Raw genomic sequence first — 20,986 nt, forward strand, 5'->3', positions numbered from 1 at the left:
CTCCTCATTCGGCCCTCCCTGAGGTGTTTTGATAGTTTTGCGCAAATATACTGTATTAACTTTTTGAGTATTCGCAATGGACTTCAAGAAAGCGATGGAGGAAAGAGGAAAAGAAAAGAGGTTTTTTTGTCCGTACAAACAAAGCAAGAGATAATAGAAAAACATGAGAAAGGGATGCGTTTGGTTGATCTCGCCAAAGAATATGGCCGTAATGCATCTACAATCACCACGTTATTAAAACAAAAGGGAGTTTAAGGAGTTTAAGGCATCATGTGGGTGGATGGAGAAGTTCAAAAGGAGGACTGGAATTCACTCTGTTGTTCGGCATCGTGAGGCAAGAACGCATGAACCAAAGAGGGGAAAAAACAATGAGGACAGCAGTTAAAAGGTAAACGACTATTTTTATTCTTTACTCTATTCTTTGTTTTTTACGTTATGCACAACTCTCATTTATTGTGTAATAATCTAATTGTAACATGTATTTTTACATGTTTTGATGCATTTTTATGCTTTATAAAACATTTATGTCAGAATTTTGGGGGGCTTGGAACGGATTAGGGCATTTGCATGGAAAACGCGTCTCTACTTACGAAATTTTCTACTTATGTAATCTCTTCTGGAACCAATTCATTTCGTAAGTAGAGGTACCACTGTAGTAGAATTTGACAGTGATCTGGGTCATTACAGGTCCAAAATCGCCTTTTATGTCTCGCTGTTTGCGCTAGGTGTTCATCGGGAAAATGAATGGGGAGCTGCAGGTGCAGTTCTCCAACAGGGGATGGCGCCGTGCTGATGCCGAGCTGAGCTCCATTATGTGTTTGTTTAGAAAATGAAGGCGTAACATAAGGGAAATTGCACGATAACGATCAGAGGCCGAAAATGTTATTTTTTCCTAATATTGGTAAAATAAAAATGATTTAGACTTGACCACAAGATTTTATGTAATTTTTTAATATAGAGATTTGACATTAAAATTACTTATTTGGAATATGATACAAATAAGCAAACAAAGATCTAAATAATTCACTAATAACAAACCTCGGTGGTCACATGACGCTGTCCAGCTCTGACTTGGGGTTGTGACATGCTTAACAGTAACATCACCGTGGCCCAGAATTCATAGCGGGTCAAACTATGAACAGAAAATCGCCCGATGTCAGTATTTCTGGGTCAGTCTTTGCGCTTGATTGCGACTTCAGTATAAATAGCACCATAGCGCCCCCCCCTGTTGGAGCTGTCTCCAGAGAGAGAGCCATCCGGCAGCTCGGACAGCTCTTCTCCCTGCAGCTATGGCCGCGGAGGCTGCCGGTCATCATGATGCACCGGCCGGACCTGCAGACTACACCGAGATGGAAGACCGGGTGAGATGCTTTAGGACCATTAAAAAAAAATATTCAATGCGAAAATGTTGTAGATCGACACCGGCTCCTGACGGGCAGGCCGGGAGACGCTGCTTGCAGCACCACGGGGAGTCCCGCAGATGACACACCGCCTCGATTACTTCAGAGATGTTGTCAGTTATATTTTCTCATAACATGAATACGGACAGTTATGTTTGACGCGCTGCTTGACACCGAGGCAGAAGGGTGGAGACGGATGCGCCGGCGCGCCGCGCCGCGCACTGGTGCTGCTGCAGAGCGCGTCTCCTCAGCGTGACGCACTGATGGGGAAGAGAGAAGTAAAAGTGCAGCAGCTGGTCGGTCGGTGGATGTAGGCTACCGAGCCGCAGCTTATAAATACCGCGACATGGCCATTCTTTAGCAGTTCCCCCGGTTTGTCCTGGATTGAAATATTTGAACCCGTTTTTCTTCCATTTGGCGGAGATGTAGGTTGATTGCAACTTCACAGGCAAGGTAGGAATTAAAACACCAGATTTGTTATCCAGACAGTTATCATAACCAGAGGAGTGTGAGTAAGAGCTGAAGTATAACCTCCTAGTTCAATACTGGGGCTGCAATTAAAGGTCTGTTTTTTTAGCTTTGTGTTACTCCACATAAATCCTTCAGTTTTGAAAGAGGCAAAAACATTTGACTCCACGTAAATAAATCTCAGGGGTTGTTTGTTTATCACCTGTTCGTGGGCAAGCGTGTGTTTGCGTTAAAGCGTTAGGTGTGGATTCTCCTGATTCTTTTTTCCTCCTCCTGCCAAATGCACTCAACCAGTTCTTCCACTCTGCATTATTGTGTCATCTGATGGGTGCATGCCTTCGGAGTTTGTCTCCACTTTATAAACCATAGTACTCACCTGCTGTTCTTCATCCTGCGTCCTGTTTGCCTCTATCCTTCCGATAGACGCTACCTGGGTTTAAAACCAGCTAAAACAATCGACATCTCCTGTGATCATAGGCTGAGGATCGGCGAATCTACCTCTATGTGTGTTTTGCAGATGTAGGCTACGGTGCCAAAGGTGAGGCAAACCGAATGTGGCAGATTTTGCAGCACAAGCTCCTTAATCTCCTCACTGTAAAATGAGAAATGTTGGATTATAAAGCAGGAGGCGGTTGGAGATCGAGGGCAAGAAGGCTGTTATTGGAGATTACTGGGCAAGGGATTGTTTTAAAACCCAAATATTGAAACCTACTGAAACCTGGCAACGTGCAATGAAGTCTCCAAACAGATCCTGAGAGTTGGTTTTATCTGTAGTTGCCACAGAAGTGACATCCACCTCGGAGCCTTGGATTAAAGACGACTGTTACTTCTGTGTCACTCTTGAACATTAATCCGGTCGCCTTGTTGATTTTCATTGTCTTTCAGCTGCTTTCAGTAAAGCTTTCTTAAAACCGCTTGCACTGACAGCACCTCAAACTTCTTTAGGATTACACCTCAGTCAGATGGAACATTCCTTTTCAGTTGTGAGTTAATCAGAAACATATTCACTAAAACTTCCATCATCATCATTAGCAGTGCCAAGAAGCGGTTTTTATTTTTAATATGATCAGTTGCGTCTCTGATTAACTTTACAGCAAAAACCGACCGTCTGAGGATGTCAGATGACCCAACATCCATTTTTATGAACGCTCGAATTAAGATTGAAGGAGGTTTTGGCACAAAAAAAGTGCATTTTAAACCTCTCATTTAGGTTTTCTTGGTTAGACTGATGAATTCTTCCTGTGTTGGATGACAAAGGTAGTGACAGGTGTTATAAAATCAGCAAACTAAAAGCGAAACAAAAGACTTTGACCTTTGCTATCATTATATCAGCCCTGGATTTATTAGCGTGAAGCCACACACGGCTATTAAAAGATTGTAGGCTCAGTTTACAAGCCTCACTAGAAGGTGGAGGATGAGAAATGCATTGACAGCATTATTTCTCAGTCCCTCAGCTAACTGATACATGCACATACATCATACAGTGATGCTGTGATATGTGTGCATGCAGTAGATAAAAGAGTACTAGTGCATCATCGTGTTATTCGTTCCTGTGGAGTGATTCGATTGAGATTCTCCTGTCTTGCAGTTGAAGGTGAAGAACATGACGGCTGATCTGGAGGCTCCTCCGCCCGCTGACCAGAAGGAGTTTGCGATCCGGTGCCGAGACGTGTGCCGGTCCTACGGCAAACTGAAGGTCCTCAGCAACCTCAACCTGACTGTACCGCAGGGACAAATGTGAGTGGAGCACCAGATGGACTCTGTCACCACCACACCTGATTCAATTCATCTGTTTGTGTCTGTAATGTTCAGAGGAAGTTACGGCTTCACCTCGTGTGATTGATGATTCGTTTTGGACCTGGTCTGGCAGATTTATGGATATGTTGAGAAAATTAAGGGAAATAAGACAAGATAAAGGATAGTCCAGACATTAAACATGACTATCAATGTGTATTTGAAGTTTAAGGCTTTGAAAAACACAGTATAGCAGCTATACTGTGTCTGTGTCGTTCCTGTTTCCATACATCCTACATTGTCAAAGGCACGTGTATCAAACCCAAGGCCCGGGGGCCAAATGTGGTCCGCCACATCATTTTACGTGGCCTGCGAGAGCATAAATGGTCAGAGTGTCTAAAAATAAATAGGTCAAAAGTGTGCTTTGACCAAAAACTACATTTCCCACAATGCAGTAACCAAGCCCAGTAACTTTTGACGAAAAAGTTATAAAAAGATTTATAAATGGATTTATGTTGTAACAGAGCAATAAGCAATAAACTATAATGTTTGTAACTTGAATAAGTAATAGATTTTTAGTTATTTAACATTAAGGAGTGGTTGCATTTATTTTAAATTACATTGAGTTACATTTAGTTACATTTATTAGTTACATCCGGCCCTTTGAGGACAGCCGTTATGCAGACGTGGCCCTTGGTGAAAATGGGTTTGTCACCCCTGCTCTAAAGGGGTGAACAACTCCAGTTCTAACCAACAACAACCACAGAAAAACACCCTGTGGCAACAAAACGGACATGCCCTGCTCTGCAGAATAGTCTTCTGTTATCTCGACATGCCAATGAGGTCGCTAATCCAGGGTGGTGTCCAGCACCTCTCTGGAACCAGTTCACCTGCCTCCCTCTTTGTCATGTATTTGCAGACAGATGAGAATCTCAATTTCCTGTCAGACAGTCAGGTTCAATAAATTCTGGGAACCTCATAAAGATTGAGCTATCGCTTTTTTTTAAATGTCATCTTTATTATCCTCTTCATCAGAGAGGATTTATGTCGGTTGAAACAATCCATTTAGGATGGTTTTTATCTCTCATTCCTTCAGGTGTGATGTTTCTTAGATAAGGAATGCTGAGTATGAACAATAATTGTTATCGAATCGGTGTAGGCAGGTTAGCATTCCTTCCTTTATTTGCAGATGTGTTTAGAAACGTAGAAGCCTAGCAAGGATTTCTCAGAATGGACATTAAAACAGCGTGAAAATCCTGTGTGCAGATAAAAAATTTATTTCTTCTTCAGTTTAATGAGAAGGTTTTTGTGGTTTTGCATCGCGTAAGATGCTTTAACTAGAACGGCTGTCTCTGAAATCTGTTAAATCCTCCTCCATTTCAAATTCCAAGACATGAACCCTGAAGGCAGGAGTCAAAACATGAGACATCAGAATGTATCCACCAATTATCCAATTATTCAGATTTACTTCAACGGTCAGTGGTTTCCTCTTTGGAACGCGTCCTGCTTGTTCATCTGGTTTCAGGGAAATCCATCCAGTAGTTTATGCAGGATTGATAAAAATGTTGAAAACAACCCTCACATCAGAGGAGATTAACTTTATTATCTCTTTACTGGCTCTGTAACGTTTCCTGAAGCCAATCGTTGGTGTTCCTAGAATGAAAAGTAAAATACGTGGCGTTTAGGGGCAGACTTTGAAATGAACAAACAAGCAGACACCCAGGAAGACATTACCCTCCAGGCAGCCTTCACTATGATGTATTATAGACCTGATTGTCTCTTGGCTCCACAGCTAATCCTGTAATAACAGATTTTATTAGACACTTATCATAAACAACCCATAAAACAACCACTGACCTATAACCAGATCATAAGCTAGCGTAAGCTTTCCCCTGTTGCAGTTATGGCCTTTTAGGTCCCAGTGGATGCGGGAAGACCACGCTGTTGAAATGCATCGTGGGAACTCTGAAAATCTCACGGGGTCACATCACTGTGTTGGGGAAGCCTCCCGGTTTCCCCGGTCACGGCGTTCCTGGGAATATGGTGGGATACATGCCGCAGGTGAGCGCCACATCTTGAAAGATAATCTGTGTATTTTTCATTGCCTTTCATTCTGGAAAAAAAAAAAATTCTACAGATTCTTTCTGTTAAGTCTGACTGTCAGCATTAAAACCTTTTAGCCCATCGCTTCGGCGTTTATGAAACTTGCTAACCAGACATTCAATGAGCCAATGAGCCGCTGATTAGAGTGGAGCAGCAAACTGACACCTCCCTGAGGAGCCTGTTTAATCAAGCCTCTGTTATAATGGGAAACATTACTGTCAGGCTGATGAGGCTGGAAACAGACATGACTTCCCATATGTGACCTGTGCAATCACATTTCAGTCTCTGTGACCCAGAGGGGAGGAAATGTGACGCTGATTTACCTCCTCTCAGAACGTGAGAACACTTTTATAACAGAAAAACATCTGTAAGAGCTATTAGTTCATCTCAAAATCCTCCAGAATTTAGTTTGGCTTGTCTGTGATCACTTCTTAAGCTGTTTCTTTAAAATTTAGTTTAAAAAATGCTAATCTTGAGTTTCCGAAAACACTGTTTTTCAGGACCTGGCGCTGTACAACGAGTTCACCATCAGTGACACCCTCGCCTTCTTTGGCCGAATCCACGGCTTGACGTCGAAGGACACTCAGGCACGCATGGATTTCCTCATTGACTTCCTGGATCTACCTCAGAAGCAGAGTCTTGTCCGAAACCTCAGGTAAAACCAAGTAAGCATTGAGGTTGAAGTGCTTTAAATGGCAAGAGATCAACAATGGAATCAGGAACGGAGCTGAACCAAAAGGGAACAAACGGACCAGAAAAGAAACCAGGAAGTGAAAAATACATGAGTTTATATGAGATATTCTGCTTTCAAAATAAAACAGGAAGTGATCATCTAAATACAATATAGGGAACAGCCTCCCCCTCAAAAAAAAAGTGCAATGAAAAGCTTTGAATGTCACTGGTTTCATTGTGATTGTGGATGTGAGATTCAGGTGTGGCTGAACCTAGTGCTTGGGTGTAAAGTTACCTCAACTCACATCCTATTTCTGCCCCAGTACAAAATCTGGCAACACAGGTTTACATGTTTTTACCATTGAGACAAACGTTGCCAAACATCTGTTTGTATCGCAACTCAATCCAATGCAAAACATTCACCCGGTACCAATGTGAGCACCACAAACAAGCAAAGATGGATGTAGGTCGCTGGGTGTGTCACTCCTCATTCAAATTAACCCCCATTGAACATAAACCAGCGACCCCCTCGGCAGCAGGGTTTTTATTGTCCCGTTTACACAAATAATGCTGTTTGCAGAGGCGTGTTTGCTTTACCTGCTATGAGCTAGAAGACAAAAGTTGAATCGACTGCTCACATGTTTATCCATCGGTTTTCATTTCTACTTCCAAAACAGAAAACTTACAGAGGAAACCGGCACGGTGTATTGCCTATTAATGGCATCATCAATTTTTTTGTGTGTGTGTGTGAAGAACGAGCAGCATCTCTTGTTTTGCTTCCCTATTTTTTTTTATAAGACCCATTTGCTTAAGAAGGGCTGCATCAACAGCATGTCAGCACAATACTCCCTTTAAATCTCTTTTTTTGTTTCGTTTCATATCTTTGAATGTTGGCGTTACAGTCTGTTGTGTTCGTGTGTTTGCGTCACTGTCCTCACATGCTCCACTGCAGCTTTTACGCTGTTGAAACTCTTCAATGCTTACGATGAAAGATATTCCTGGTATGACTTCCCACATGGCTCGGATACTCATTTCCTGCCTCTTGTTGTCATTCACAATTCCTTATTCTGTCCTCACATGTTGGGTTAGTGAGATGTTTGTGATTGTTTTAAAGATGTATTTACATTTAAAATCAGGTCTTTTTGTGTTACAGTGGGGGTCAGAGGCGCCGGGTGTCTCTGGGAGCAGCCCTGCTTCAGAACCCGGAGCTGCTCATCCTGGATGAACCGACGGTCGGAGTCGACCCTGTCCTCAGGGCCAAGTATGTCACACAATAACACGCACAACCTGAATTAAAATACGACAAAGTAGAAGAAAACGCTGGAATTATATCCAAAATATATTCACATACTATGGAAATAGAAGATTTTCATAATCCTGGAAATCAGTATCCTCAGGTGTTAATGTGACGATCTCGGCCTCCCTGCAGTTATTTCCACTTTTTAACTTGTTTTAATTTGTTCTTCAGTGAAGAAATAAACTTACTAAATTAAAATTAAATATTTAAAAAATTGCCTAACCTGTCTAATGTTTCTACTGTATCTATATCTCTTCGATAAACTGTATCCAATCAACAGCATTTCCAAATTAGCATTTCCTGTTGCTTATGACTCAACAGCTCAAATAAGTCTCCAACTTCATGTGTGTGAGCATCGAACATATGTGAACTGAATTGTTCTGAAGGCGTGCCGCCCTCCCGAGATGTGTTATTAATTATTAATTATTATTTATTATGCTAGCTTATTTGCTGTTATGCCTCCTCCTCCAGGATTTGGCAACATCTGGTCGAGATCGTGAAGACGGGGAAGGTGTCCGTCATCATCACCACACACTACATAGAGGAGGCCCGGCAAGCTAATGTGGTGAGATGATTCACACATGCATGGACACACACAGACAACAGGAAGGTACAGAGACACACAAAGGCAAATTAAGCACAAAGACAGACTCACAAACAAGATGAAGGACCGCTGTCGCAAAACCAATAGAGAAAATCATCCACATTAGCCGTTTGTAGAGAAACAATGAGGCCATTGAATCTACACAGTGTCAACATGTTGGATGGAGCTCATCTTCATCAGATTTGACAGCAGGAACAAAACTGAATGGATCCCTTTGAGCCCGAAGCCCCTGTTTCGTCTGTTCACCAACAAACATTTCTCTTACGTTTCAGTTCAGAATTCCTGGTTTTGATTCTGTGATCAGAGGCATGATAAATCTTGTGATGTTTTTCTCCACTTTATTTTATCCATATACAGCAGTACCTTGAGATACGAGTTAAATTTGTAACTCAAACACATTTTCCCCCTATAAAATAACTATAATCACTTTATTTACATCCAGCCTTCACCAGGCGTCCCTTCCTTTGTCTTCTCTGACTGAAAAAATGGATGTTTTTACAGCTTGGTGCATCAGGAGTAATGTGTCCTCCTACCGTAGAGTAAAATGGAGAACTTCCCATGACGGCCTAAACCCAGATGAACTAGTCTAAGAAGCTTTTGTGGCCTGCTACGAGTTCTTAGACTAAATACATGACTTTCTCGTTGTTAAGTGCGTTCTTCTAATGACTTCAAGTGAAGACAATAACAATCTTTGTCCTGCTGCTCCACGCAGAACCCAGAAGTCTCCTCTTGGTAGTTTAGTAATGTCTAGCATTAGTCCTAAAATAAAAATTCTAAATGTATGATTTGTTGTCTTCACACACAGAGGTTAAAATAATTAGAATGTTGATAAAAAATATGGTTGATTTGATAAGAGACAAATGTTCTCTTGTTGTCCCGTCAGGTCGGCCTCATGAGGAACGGACATCTCTTGGCTGAAAGTCCTCCTGATGTAGTCATGAAGCAGCACAACGCATTAGTGAGTCCTTCTTGATAGCAAAACAATTCCGTTATGACTGAAGTAACGCGTTGCCTCCTGCTGCAGACGCTGGAGCACGCCTTCCTGCAGCTGTGCGAGACGTCCGATCAGGCCGTCTCAAATCTGTCGAGTCCGCAGGACGGGAAGCCGGACAGCAGCCGGCTGTTCGAGGGCCGGCGCGACGAGAATCAGCCGATTCTCGGTGTCGGACCCGGAGCTGATGAGGAGGTTCCCAAATATTCAGGTACTAATCATTCAATAACCGTCATATGTCATTACTGAAGCCGTTATGAGCAACAGATTAATGTTATTGGACCTTATGTTGTCCAATACTGTTTGTTGTGGATGTATATTTATATTATACATGCTTATATTCAGTGGACTGGAAGGTCAGAGCCTTAGATGTGCTACCAAAGTGGAAAAACATCGCCGCTCTGATGATAAAAACAATGGTGCGGATGAAGAGAACGCCGGGGTAATTATTGATTAATGATATTTAAAAGTCATCTTTATTGTAATGTAATTGTACATCCTGACTCCTGGCCTTTCCCCTGCTTTTGCAGCTCCTTGTGTTTCCAGTTCTTGCTGCCCGTCATCCAGATATCTCTGATCTGTTTGTGCATCGGAGGAGATCCGAAGGGGATCCAGGTCGCCGTGGTGAACAACGAGACGTCTCGCACCGCTTACAGCAGAGCGCTGCTCTCCTTCCTAGATAACTCCAGCGTGGAGCAGGTGTTTATTTGGGGGTGGGGAGACGATGATGTGTACTGATGTACATGTACTAGATGAGTTATGTCTGTTCTTAATCTGTATCCACAGGTGGTCTTGTCCCATAATGAAGCCTTCGATGGGATCCATAACGGGGAGTATTGGGGTGTCATTGGCTTTGGGTGCAACTTCTCCAGCTACCTGACGAAAAGGTGAGAGGAAGTCACTTCCAAACCTAAAACAGGAAAATTCATCAGTAACACGCAAGTAATTCATATGCTATAAAACTCTATGATGTAGTTAATGAATAATATGTTACGACAGCTTCCTTATTGTCTTTTTTACAGTCGTTGTTGACCAGAGCACTGATAAAAACTCTACTTTTTGTTTCACTATGACTTTATATTGTGGTAAAAGACACTTAAGTGTTTTAAAGCTTGTAAACGTTGGATATTTCTAAAACAACTTCATGACACAACTCGACACCGAAGCCAAAAGAAGAACGAGGAACTTTGCACAGAAAACATTTTTTCACTTTCAATGGCTCTAACTGACTGTCATCTGTCCTCCACGCCACACCTTTTCGAACCCGTGAGTCACATTACGCCAGGATATCAGGCTTGAAGGGCAAAGGGCCTGCGTTGTGGTTTGGCTTGTGAATGAGTTCTACGTGATTGTGTACCCGTGTGTGGTGCCTCGGTAAGAAAGGACGACACTTCCTGTCCCCGATGGACAGTGCTACAACCATCGCTGCAACAGGAAAGAGTGATCATTGAAAAGATATTCAAGTGTTTGTCAATTCTCAAATTTTGAAAGCTAGATATATTTGAAAGTTAGAGGAGGTTATGTTTTTTTCCACACTGAAACATCACGTCCTGATTTTACAGGATGATCCAACGGCAGGTTTCTAAAGATGTGATTGATGGAGGATCAGTTCACGTCTGGCTGGACCTGACAAGTGAGACCCAAACCGTTGTCATGGATTGTTTTGTGTCTGTTAAAATTTTATTGCAGTCGAGCTAAATAATGAATAATTCAATTTGTGCACGGAGCAGAAGTTACTAATTGTTGTTTTTTCTGTCTTTCTGATTTGGCGTTTTAATTCTCGTTCAGACCGACAGATTGCCGTCATGCTGCAGAAAAAACTCCACGAGGCATTTCAGGTATGACTGCTATGTGTTGTCTGACACTGACGGTATCAGAAATCACTCTGCACATGGCGACAACAGGAAGCAGCTGACAGCAGACTGTATAAACTGATGCACCTGCTTCAGCTTCACGACAACATTTTTATGGTCCTTTCTTCTACCCTTTATTATATCCGAAAAATTAAATAAGCTCGTCTTGCCCAAGACCCATCCTCTCGCCAAATTTTATGGAAATTGTTTGAATCGTTTTTGCATTACTCCTGCTGATGAACTGTCAAACAAGTGAAAAGCGGCTTCCTAGGTGGAAGTGAACACGACTGAACTGTGTTGGCTCAGCGCAGCCTCACTGTAAATATGCCAGAACTGAATCTTTAACATTCATCTTCTGTCTATTTTCAGGCTTTTGTGGATGAAAAGACAGGTCGTATGTCCTACCTGCTGGACATGCCAATAAAGGTGAATAAAACAGATTAAGAATTTAAAGAAAAGAGTGCAACAGCATCATAAAATGCTTCAGACCTGTTCACCAATCAGCTGATAGCAGTGTGAAGTTAAAGGCCACATGTGCAGCTTCTGTCGATGCTGCATTTCTAATGACGTTTACCCTTTGCTGTTGCGTTCTTGTAGATTGAAGAGCCAGTCTACGGCAGCCACAACACAGACTTCACTACGTTTGTGATGCCCGGAGCTGTGCTCAGGTCAGCATGCTGTGGCCGCGTTGATGCAGGTTGAAGTTGATCAGTCGTTACGGAACAAGGGGAGGGTCCAAGATTGACTTGTCGCTGATGATCGGCAACTTTTCCTTCCTCTCTGATCCTCCAGTATCGCTTTCTACCTGGCTGTGGGTCTGACAGCTCTCTCGTTTGTCCTGGAGAGGAAGGAGGGGCTTCTAGACAGATGCTGGGTCGCAGGTGAGAGGTCAAAGTTCACGCAACTCTCGCACTCTATAGTCTAGTATCTAATGAGACTGGAGTGCTTTCGCTCTGTGAAGACTTGACATGATTTTATAAAACTAATAAAGAATAATAATTGGTTGATGAATCTTTTTTGGAGATGAAATGTCGTCTGCAGTTTGTGTTTGTTGTAGATATTTGATATACTGTCATGAATCCAAGCGATGCATCATTGAAGTGTAATCTGAGATGTGACCAGCAGGGAGAGTAAGATGAACAGATGAAGATGTGATGATGTTCAGCACAACTGTGAGGGAGTTGTTTTGTCATGACCTATAATAAAGACTGATTTTATAAATTAGAAATGTTAAATTATTGTATTATTATACATTTTATTAAACTGTAACCCGTTGATCCAGTGAAATGAGACATAAAGAGCTTTAATCCTGATGATTAATGTCTGATTGGCCTACTATCTCTCTCTCTCTCTGTGTCATTGTCCCTCTACCAGGCGTGAGCTCACTGGAGACGATGCTGGCTCACCTCTTCTATCAGCTGTTTGTCATCAGCGTTCAGATCATTCTGATGCTCCTCTTCGTTCTGCTCGTCTTTAAGGTTGGGCGAATATAAACTTAAAACTAAAATTCTAAATAAGTAAAACATTTCAGTGTAGAATGTACCCCACCGGTGTGTGTTCTAGCCACCCTACTGCCCTTAGAAGGCGGTCAAGGTAAAAGAGAGGCTGATAAATCAAGACCTAATTGAGCCTTTAATTTTTTGTCCTCACGTTGCTGTTTGTTTCTCCCATCCTCTGCTCTTGATCGTGATGCCAATAATTGATCACAACACAATCAATTGTACTTTATCCTTATTGACACAACAGTGCTTACAAGTCGTGACAGCGAGAGAACACACAGGTGGACACACACTGCAGTATTTCTACTTCTGTTACCCTCCATATTTATATTTTTAATATATATGAAAATCATGATTTATCTAAAGTACCAGAATCACAATTTTTTTTTAAACAATAATTCATCTCAACCATAAGACAGACTTTATTTTCTGTGGCTGTGCTACATCAATCCACAAGAGATACGAGTGTGTGAGTCCAGCGGAGACTGGAGGTCAGCAGGTCAGGTTTGCTGTGAGAGCAATGGACCACTGGGAATACTGGGAGTACTGGGGCCTGTTTCATGTGTATGAAATCAATACAGGAAGACGACACTCAGACAGGAGAGGATATATATCATCTGTGTGTGTTTGTGCAAGTTGTGAGTGTTAATTAAAGGTGCTGGAGTCCGAGGAGACTGCCACTGCATAAATCACTTCCTGCGTCGACGGTATCCAGGGACATAACCAAGGATTGCTGTGGCAACCGAGTAGTCATGTGGCCTCACGATGCAGGTCTATTTTTGCATGTTGTCAGGGGAGACGGATAGTGTCTTAACACACCGAGCACAAGCATGCGACGCACACTCCCGTCTCACAAATGCCTGCAGATTCTTCTCATATTAGTTATTCCCTTAAATGTAGAGCAGACATCTTTCTCATTCACGACTGAACTTCATCAGCAGCGATGTTTATTTTCAATTCCCGTCGTATTTAAATATTTCTCCCTCTTTAGCTCTATCTCTTACTCTCATCTCTTCCCTGGTTACTAAACAGAACATTTCCTGCAACGCTGTCAGACTCCTGGACAATTAAACAAACATGAACCAGATATACCGTCTTTTAGTTTGCTTACATTTTTTCCAGTGTTTAAATTACCCACAATTCAGTTCAACTGCCAGCAGTTTGGTCAGACGGGAGGCGCACATACTTTTTCTAATCTTCATACTCCTCTTCAGCACCGGCTGACTGGATCACGCTGAAGGCAGTCAGTCAAGTTTATCACAGCTCCCTCTGGAGTCACAAAAGATGTACAACTGTCTTTTCAACACAATTTTATGCTCTACAGCAGGGGTGTCAAACTCATTTTCACCCGAGGGCCACACAAGTATAATGGTGTAAGTTATAAATGTAACTCAATGTAACTCAATGTAATGTAAAATAAATGTAACTACTCCTTAATTGTAAATAACTCTGAATTTATTACTTCATCACGTTACAAACATTACAGTTACACAGAAAAAAATATGTTTGTTTGTTTGTTTGTTTGTTTGTTTGTTTCTCTGTTAAAACATAAATCCTTTTGATTTGTCAGGTAATAAAAAAAAACCCACAGAACTCCATCAATCAAGGATCAAACTATCCAAGTGACTCAATAAAAATAACGTCAAACACAAATGAGGATATTCAGTTTCTTCGGGCCACATGAAATGATGTGGTGGGCCACATTTGGTCCCCGGGCCTTGAGTTTGACACATGTGCTGTACAGTTTTGGTCATATATGATTTCTGTTTGTGGACTTTTAATATTTTTTCCTGTCATTACAAAGTAATTTATACGCTCATTCACTCCAGATTTGTGGGCGATAGCAGCCTGAACTTGTCCGACTTTTATAGCAGTTGTGTTTGCTCTCTTCAATCCCCATGTCTTCCCCTCTCTCTCTCCCTTTGCAGATGACTAACGAAGGTTCTTTGGTGCTGGTCATCATTCTGATTGTGCTCCAGGGCGTCACCGGTATCTCGTTCGGCCTCGTCATCTCAGCCGCCATCGATGATGAACAGAGCGCGAACCAGGCCGCCCTCGGCATCTTCTACCCCAACCTGATCCTCAGCGGTAAGCCTCTCCAGACTCCAGGGCCGACTCCGAGAAGCAGCTACTCTTCAAAATCACTTCTCAAAACACATTATAACAAACCCGCTTTTCCTTTTTGCTCTTTTTCATCCATTTTTCTATCATTTTGCATTTAGTTGACTTGTGGATACCATTTTTTTCATAACCATGATTAATTTTTGTTTTAGTGACTTTTTTGAGGAGAACCTCAAAATAGTTTACCTCACAGGAAATGAGGTAATATAATCCTATAATCTTGTGGTTCCAACAACAGTCTCCAAATTTCTTCAGTTAACTTATTTTCATCAATAGACAGCCATAGTCATAGTCATCTTTATTGTCAAATGTACCATATATGCACGACATACAGTGCAGATAAAATTACAGTCCTCTCAGACCCACAGGCAGTTAAAAAAGAACACAGGCAGTAAAAAAAAACACAAAAGTACCGCTCTAGCGGGAGAGAGAGGAGCCGCTGTGTGTGCACGCGCCGCCATCCTATCCTATCCCAAATAGGTTTGTTGTGGTGAAACCCAACAGAACCAGATCATATTTGTATTAAAGGCTCCCATTTAAGTTCAAAGTTTATTCTCAACCTTAAAATGTGACCGCAGATTCTATTTGTGAGTGGACTTTTGATTGTAACTGCAAGATCTTTGACTTTGACCCTCAGCCTTTCAATCTCAGGTCTAGGAAAAATGCCAAACTCCATCTGCTGAGGAAGATCTGATCACTGAATGGATGAGTTAGACTTTATTTGCAGCTTCCTGGTTGTTAACATGCTACATGGGACTGATTATAGGATAGAACATCCAGATGCATACTTTACTTTTAACAGTAGGTGTCACATGATCTCTCACGTGGACTCTGTGCTGCAGGTATCATCTGGCCTGTGGAGTGTATCCCGTATCCTCTCCGCTACCTCAGCCTGGCTCTTCCTCAGACTTACGCCTCTGAAGCCCTTCGCTGCATCATGTACAGAGGTAATGCACGTTATGCAACCCGTCCTCGGTTTCATAATGATTTGGCTTCTCGTGTGCAGAAAAAGTGTGTTGGATCAGACCATTCTAGCCAGTCTGAATCATTAATCAGCACTGGATCCTGTGTAACCCAGCTTCCTGGAATGTGACGCGTACCGGTTTCACTGTTCCCCCAATCTTTCTCCTGTTGACCTCATCGTCTCTGAACAATAAGTACCGATGACAATCCCGGGCTACCTCAATGTCACTCGATACGGCCCGAGTGCAGGAAGTAAGAGGAGATATTTCCTGTTTGCAAAGCTTCATGGTGGAGGTGCTGTGAATGGGAGACACAGGCAAAAGTCAAGGGTGTCGGAATTCAATTTGGGGGAAACATTTCTTTGCAACGTTATCCTCCGTCTTCATTGATTCATTTACACGCTTTGATCAATGTAAATATCTTTCCACCAGGTTGGGGGCTGACTCGGTTCATGGTGTGGCGGGGCTTTGCGGTCACCCTGGGCTGGAACACCTTCTTCCTCATCCTGGCCACGGTCATCTTGAAGCTCAGGACCTGAGCAGAGAGGAGGAGGTCCGTTATGGAGGGAGCAGGGCCGACAGGTGAAGCCCAAGAGCCCTCCAGCCATCTAGGCCTCCCGTCTGGATGGACTGGGGGCATCGAGGAGGAAGAGGAGGAGGGTGGGGTTTGCTATTCTCCATCAGTTTCCCTCCTCCGAATTCTTAGCATCACACCTGCATCCCACAACAGTTGTCCGGCCTGTTCAAGTACTCGTGAAATTTCAAAGTGCTGTGTGTAGACGTACACAGAGTGAGACAGAATCTGCATACGTCATTAGAACATGCGTTAAATGGAAACAGAGTGTAATCTTGTTGTTTGTTTTACATTTACGTACAACCTGTTAAAATGTTCCCCCTTCAGAATGAGCCAGGCACCAACTCAGGGTTGTTTCTTATTATTATTACTTTTTTTTAATTTTTATTTTTGCCACTGGTCTTAACGCTAATCCAGAGATTTATGGGTGTAATTGTAGAGTAATAGTTATTGCCTGCAGAGTTTGTATGGATATTTTTGATTTTCACAATATAAAGAAAGAGAGTATATGAAGAAATATAGAAGCATGTAATATAAAACTGCAAAGTCAGCACAGCAGGAAAGTGTGAGCTTGTTTTATATTTTGTTTGCTTCACTCACAGACAGATTGAGGAGAAGATTGTGGGTGGTTGAATCTGATAGTGCTGATGGTTTCATTTTTTCACACAGTCTGGCTTCCCACAGCATCAACATCACCATCGTCTCTAGAACTTGATATTTTTTGGTCTGTTCTAATTTACGTCCTGTCAGGCCTGTGACAGGAAGCGTTACTAGGTGCTCATCGTCAATATTTTTCTCAGTTCAGGTTCATGGTGTCCTCCCTGGCTTGTGTTCGGAGGGAAGAAGTGTGTTGTTGTTCTGGTGAAGTTTTTTGGGGGAAGTTTTGGTGCCGTGTGCTTGTTTCTTTTTGATTGTGCTCCACTTTGCCGGACAGAGTGGACGTTTTCTGGTTAAATATGTTTAAACCATCTGCATAAATACGCGTCATATTTTTGTTTGTGTACCAACCAGCAGCAATAATAGAGAAAAAAGCACATGGGGTAATGCTGTTTTGGATTGTCATGGAGACGTGCCTTTGGGATGTTGTGGTGTGTAGGAAAAGGGAAATGGGTAGGAAAATGAGGAATATCTGCAATCCAGACCGCCGTGTAGTTGGATTGTTGTGAATGATTGGAAGCACCATAGAAGCGATGGACAAACAAAGGACGGAGTTTAAATCAAAACGCTTGATTTTGTTAATAATCGGTAATAACATTTGAACGTTTTTAACTCTGACTTTGTTTTAGTGGCTAATTTGAAGGAAAAAACACAAGAACATCTGGACTGGAATCGTTTTTAGTTTAAAAAAAGTCCAACGGTGTTCTGGTTTCTGAGGCTTAGAGCTCTCTGCCTTTAAAGGAGCAGTTCCACATTTTACATTAAACACGTATTCACTGTCTTACTAATAGATAGATGAGCAGATCAATATCAGTCTATTGTCTGTTCACTGAGTACGAAGCCGCAACCAAGGTCCAATTACTGGAAAGAAGGGAAAAGGCTAGCAAGCCATGTGCCAACACATCCGAAGCTTTGCAGTTTCTAAGTTAAAAAAAACAACACTTTTCCCAGAATGCTCAGCTCTTTCTTTATAACTAAGAGCCCTTCTCTTATCCATCATCTCTCATTGTGACAATAACATCAAGATTTACAAATGTTTACATTCATCTGGATACGTTCCTGATAAATCAGATTATGTCTGTAATGGTAAATGTTGTGTCTCTCCCGGCTGTAGGATTGCACGCCCGTGCCAGCATGTGTTGCGTTTGGATGCGGCGCAAAAAGACACCCCTATCTCATTAGAAACAATGCTATGTGGGCCAGTGCTGGTTATTCCGGTCATATTCATGTAATGAAGAATTTATGCGGCCATTAGCAGGATAAATAATGAATGTAAACGAGTCTAAATCCCTCTGGTTTGTTTGGGTGACATCACTGTGTACATACAGTCTATGTAGAATAATCTGTGTGTGTTGTTAGATGTTGACTGGCTGGAGGAGAGTGCATTGTAAATCTGCTGTCGCTCTGCAGCGCATCCATCAGTGTTCCTGTCACACATTTTAATAGGAAGTTGTGCTCAAGTTTGTTCAAAATAGGACGGATACTGTAGCTCTGTTCATCCTCTCTCGACAGAGAGCTGAAGATCAATCCCACATTACCTATGTTCCGCGTTTTCCTCCCATCAACACAGTAATGGATCCTTTTGAAAGCTGTTGGCTGTGGTAAAACATCTGCTTCCATAAAATTGTGTGCATTATATACTAATCTTGCGAGTAGACTTTTATGTTTTTGGACAATTTGGATATTCATTTCTTAATTTCCCTTCGGGGATCAAAACAGTATATTAAAATTAAATTTAAAATTAAAAAAAACAAAACAGTTTTGATATCATCATAAAATGTGTATGATGGCCATACTATAAAGACGTTTTTACCCACTTTCAACACATAATCTCACGTTCAAATCAGGCATTTTTGAGCAAATCTCAGAGTAGATCTTTGTATTTTAAATTTTATTGTAGTACTGATTTCAATTAAATGTGAAAGTTTAACTACTTTGTTCACGTCATGAATCTCATGGTTGGCCGATGATGATCTCGGCGAGACATTTTTGTCTTTTGTGTGGCTTAACAGTTTATAGTGGGCGGGGCAGAAAGGACAATAAAAATCTGGTCCTGATTGTGAATGTGATTTTCAGTTAAATCTAATTAAACCACACCCTAGCAGGATATTAATACCTTAATGAATAATATACTGTAAATGAAATTTTTGAAATCTTTAAACTTAACAAAACTCAATGATTTAACATGTGCTTTTTTATTTATTGTATTCTAGATGTGATCATCACAAATGTACGCAGCCATGTCTGTTTATTTAAAACTGGTTATAATTTCCGGTCTGCTCCACACTTCAATCTACTACCTCCACTGTCTCACCGCGAAGGGCAAGTTAGGCATCTACACCCCCGTGTTGTGTAACATATGCACTGTGATTTTCAGACATGCTTAAATGAAGTCCTGTTTGTGTATTTTGAAACAATAAAGCTTTTGGAGACATTCTCCTTGTGCGTGTGTTCTGCATTTCAGAGCCGTGCCAGATTTTGCTCAATAGCAAAAGTACTAAAAAACCCCACGATCCCTCTGGTTACATAAACACCTGTAGGCAATGGACGACAGATTTATTCAATGACATCATGCTGGCTTGCATCACCGCTGCGTTCTACCACAGTGATGAGGATGACCCCGCTGCCTTCAGCAGATTCTGTAGCTTCGTCTGACTGTTTGAACTCCGTGTGTTTGTGCATGCCTGTCTCCGTGTGCATGTGTACCCTTTTATATAACTCTCACTGTGTGTTTGTCTTGTAGGTGAATTGAATGTTTTCTGGGTCGGATTGCTTCCCTGTGGTCTGTGGTCACATTCTATATGAGAGAAATAATTTACATTTATGAGTTTGCGCGTGTGTGACTGCTCTTTATTGTCTGTTGAGAATTAAATTCGAGTCATACAGAAAAGAAAAAACCTTTGGCTCAGCAATCAAAACCACATTTGAACAAATGCAAACAAAGATACATCTGGAGAAGAAAGTTGAACTATTTCAATTGCAATTGATGATGATTTGCAGTATAAACAAAAACATTAAGCAACATTTCCAGGCCAAGTTGAGCATCAGTTTAAAATTGAATTGATAAGATCTTAATATCCTCAGTAAAACAAACATTGCGTGTCTGTTTCTTGTAACCTCCTCATTTGGTTGATAAAATATTTAATGCTTCTGATCGAGCTGCTTGTGTTTGATTACGCTTTACATCTAACACATTTGATGATATAAGCCCCAAGCCCAAAGGTACCTACTGAAGACAATATTTTAAAGCGAATGACAAGTCAACCGTTTTCTGGATAGACTGAAACAGATCAAACTCGTAGCATTTAGCATTTACCAAATCTTGCTCCCACAGGAGTAAAAAACATATTTGCCATGACTACTTTGGGGATTAATATGGATTTGACAGAATTTACAGCAAAGAAACAACCTACAGTGCCATCTACAGTGTGGTTGTATGACTCATTTGCATGTTTTTTCAACAACGTAGTGCTGCAAATAAGGATCCCATTGATGCGTAGCTATGGTGTGTGCATATGAGTCGACGTGTATCATGCATCACACACACACACACACACACACACACACACACACACACACACACACACACACACACACACACACACACACACGTTTCAAACTGGTAACTGACTTCAATTCCATGTGTGCCGTCCATTAAACCCAACTGATCTGAAACACGAATGTCAAGAGGAACAGGTCTGCAGGTATTTGTAAGTGTGTGTCCTCAGATGTGAGGTTACGGTTGTGAAAATCTTACATCCATTTTTGTCTATTCGACCTTTGATCATCTCTGTGTGTTGTCATGGAAAAGGCCACAATGCGCCTCATAGTGAGAGATAATGACTTTACTGACCAGCTGCTTTTAGAATGCTCATTTAGTTTTATGTGAAATTGGAGGCGGCTTCTCCATCCACGGCCAATTACAGCGTTTGGTCAGCTCGGAGACAACACCCTCCTTAATTACAGTCATCCACTCTGTAATTACATGCAATGACACCAGAGTCTTGTAGGATGATGCTATGTGATCCCGGCACATGCAACAGTATGTGCT

General features: G+C 41.7%; 1 protein-coding gene across 2 annotated transcripts; it reads left to right on the plus strand.

Moving 5' to 3' along the window:
• Positions 1 to 1,255: 1,255 nt before the first annotated feature.
• Positions 1,256 to 19,358, plus strand: abch1 (ATP-binding cassette, sub-family H, member 1). 2 transcript variants are annotated; one of them, XM_068327324.1, is made up of 20 exons: positions 1,256 to 1,361; positions 3,457 to 3,605; positions 5,504 to 5,663; positions 6,206 to 6,360; positions 7,531 to 7,638; positions 8,146 to 8,239; positions 9,162 to 9,236; positions 9,303 to 9,480; positions 9,615 to 9,711; positions 9,800 to 9,968; positions 10,056 to 10,156; positions 10,832 to 10,902; positions 11,058 to 11,107; positions 11,492 to 11,548; positions 11,720 to 11,790; positions 11,915 to 12,003; positions 12,497 to 12,600; positions 14,550 to 14,709; positions 15,585 to 15,689; positions 16,137 to 19,358. In XM_068327324.1, the coding sequence occupies exons 1-20, from the start codon at positions 1,290 to 1,292 to the stop codon at positions 16,241 to 16,243; spliced, it is 2,172 nt and encodes a 723-aa protein (XP_068183425.1). In that variant the 5' UTR covers positions 1,256 to 1,289; the 3' UTR covers positions 16,244 to 19,358. The 2 variants fall into 2 exon arrangements, with proteins under 2 accessions (XP_068183425.1, XP_068183426.1); XM_068327325.1 differs by lacking the exon at positions 1,256 to 1,361 and adding an exon at positions 1,764 to 1,853.
• Positions 19,359 to 20,986: the final 1,628 nt, after the last annotated feature.

This window comes from Antennarius striatus, chromosome 11, assembly GCF_040054535.1.
Source record: "Antennarius striatus isolate MH-2024 chromosome 11, ASM4005453v1, whole genome shotgun sequence".
In the NCBI taxonomy this organism is placed as follows: domain Eukaryota; kingdom Metazoa; phylum Chordata; class Actinopteri; order Lophiiformes; family Antennariidae; genus Antennarius; species Antennarius striatus.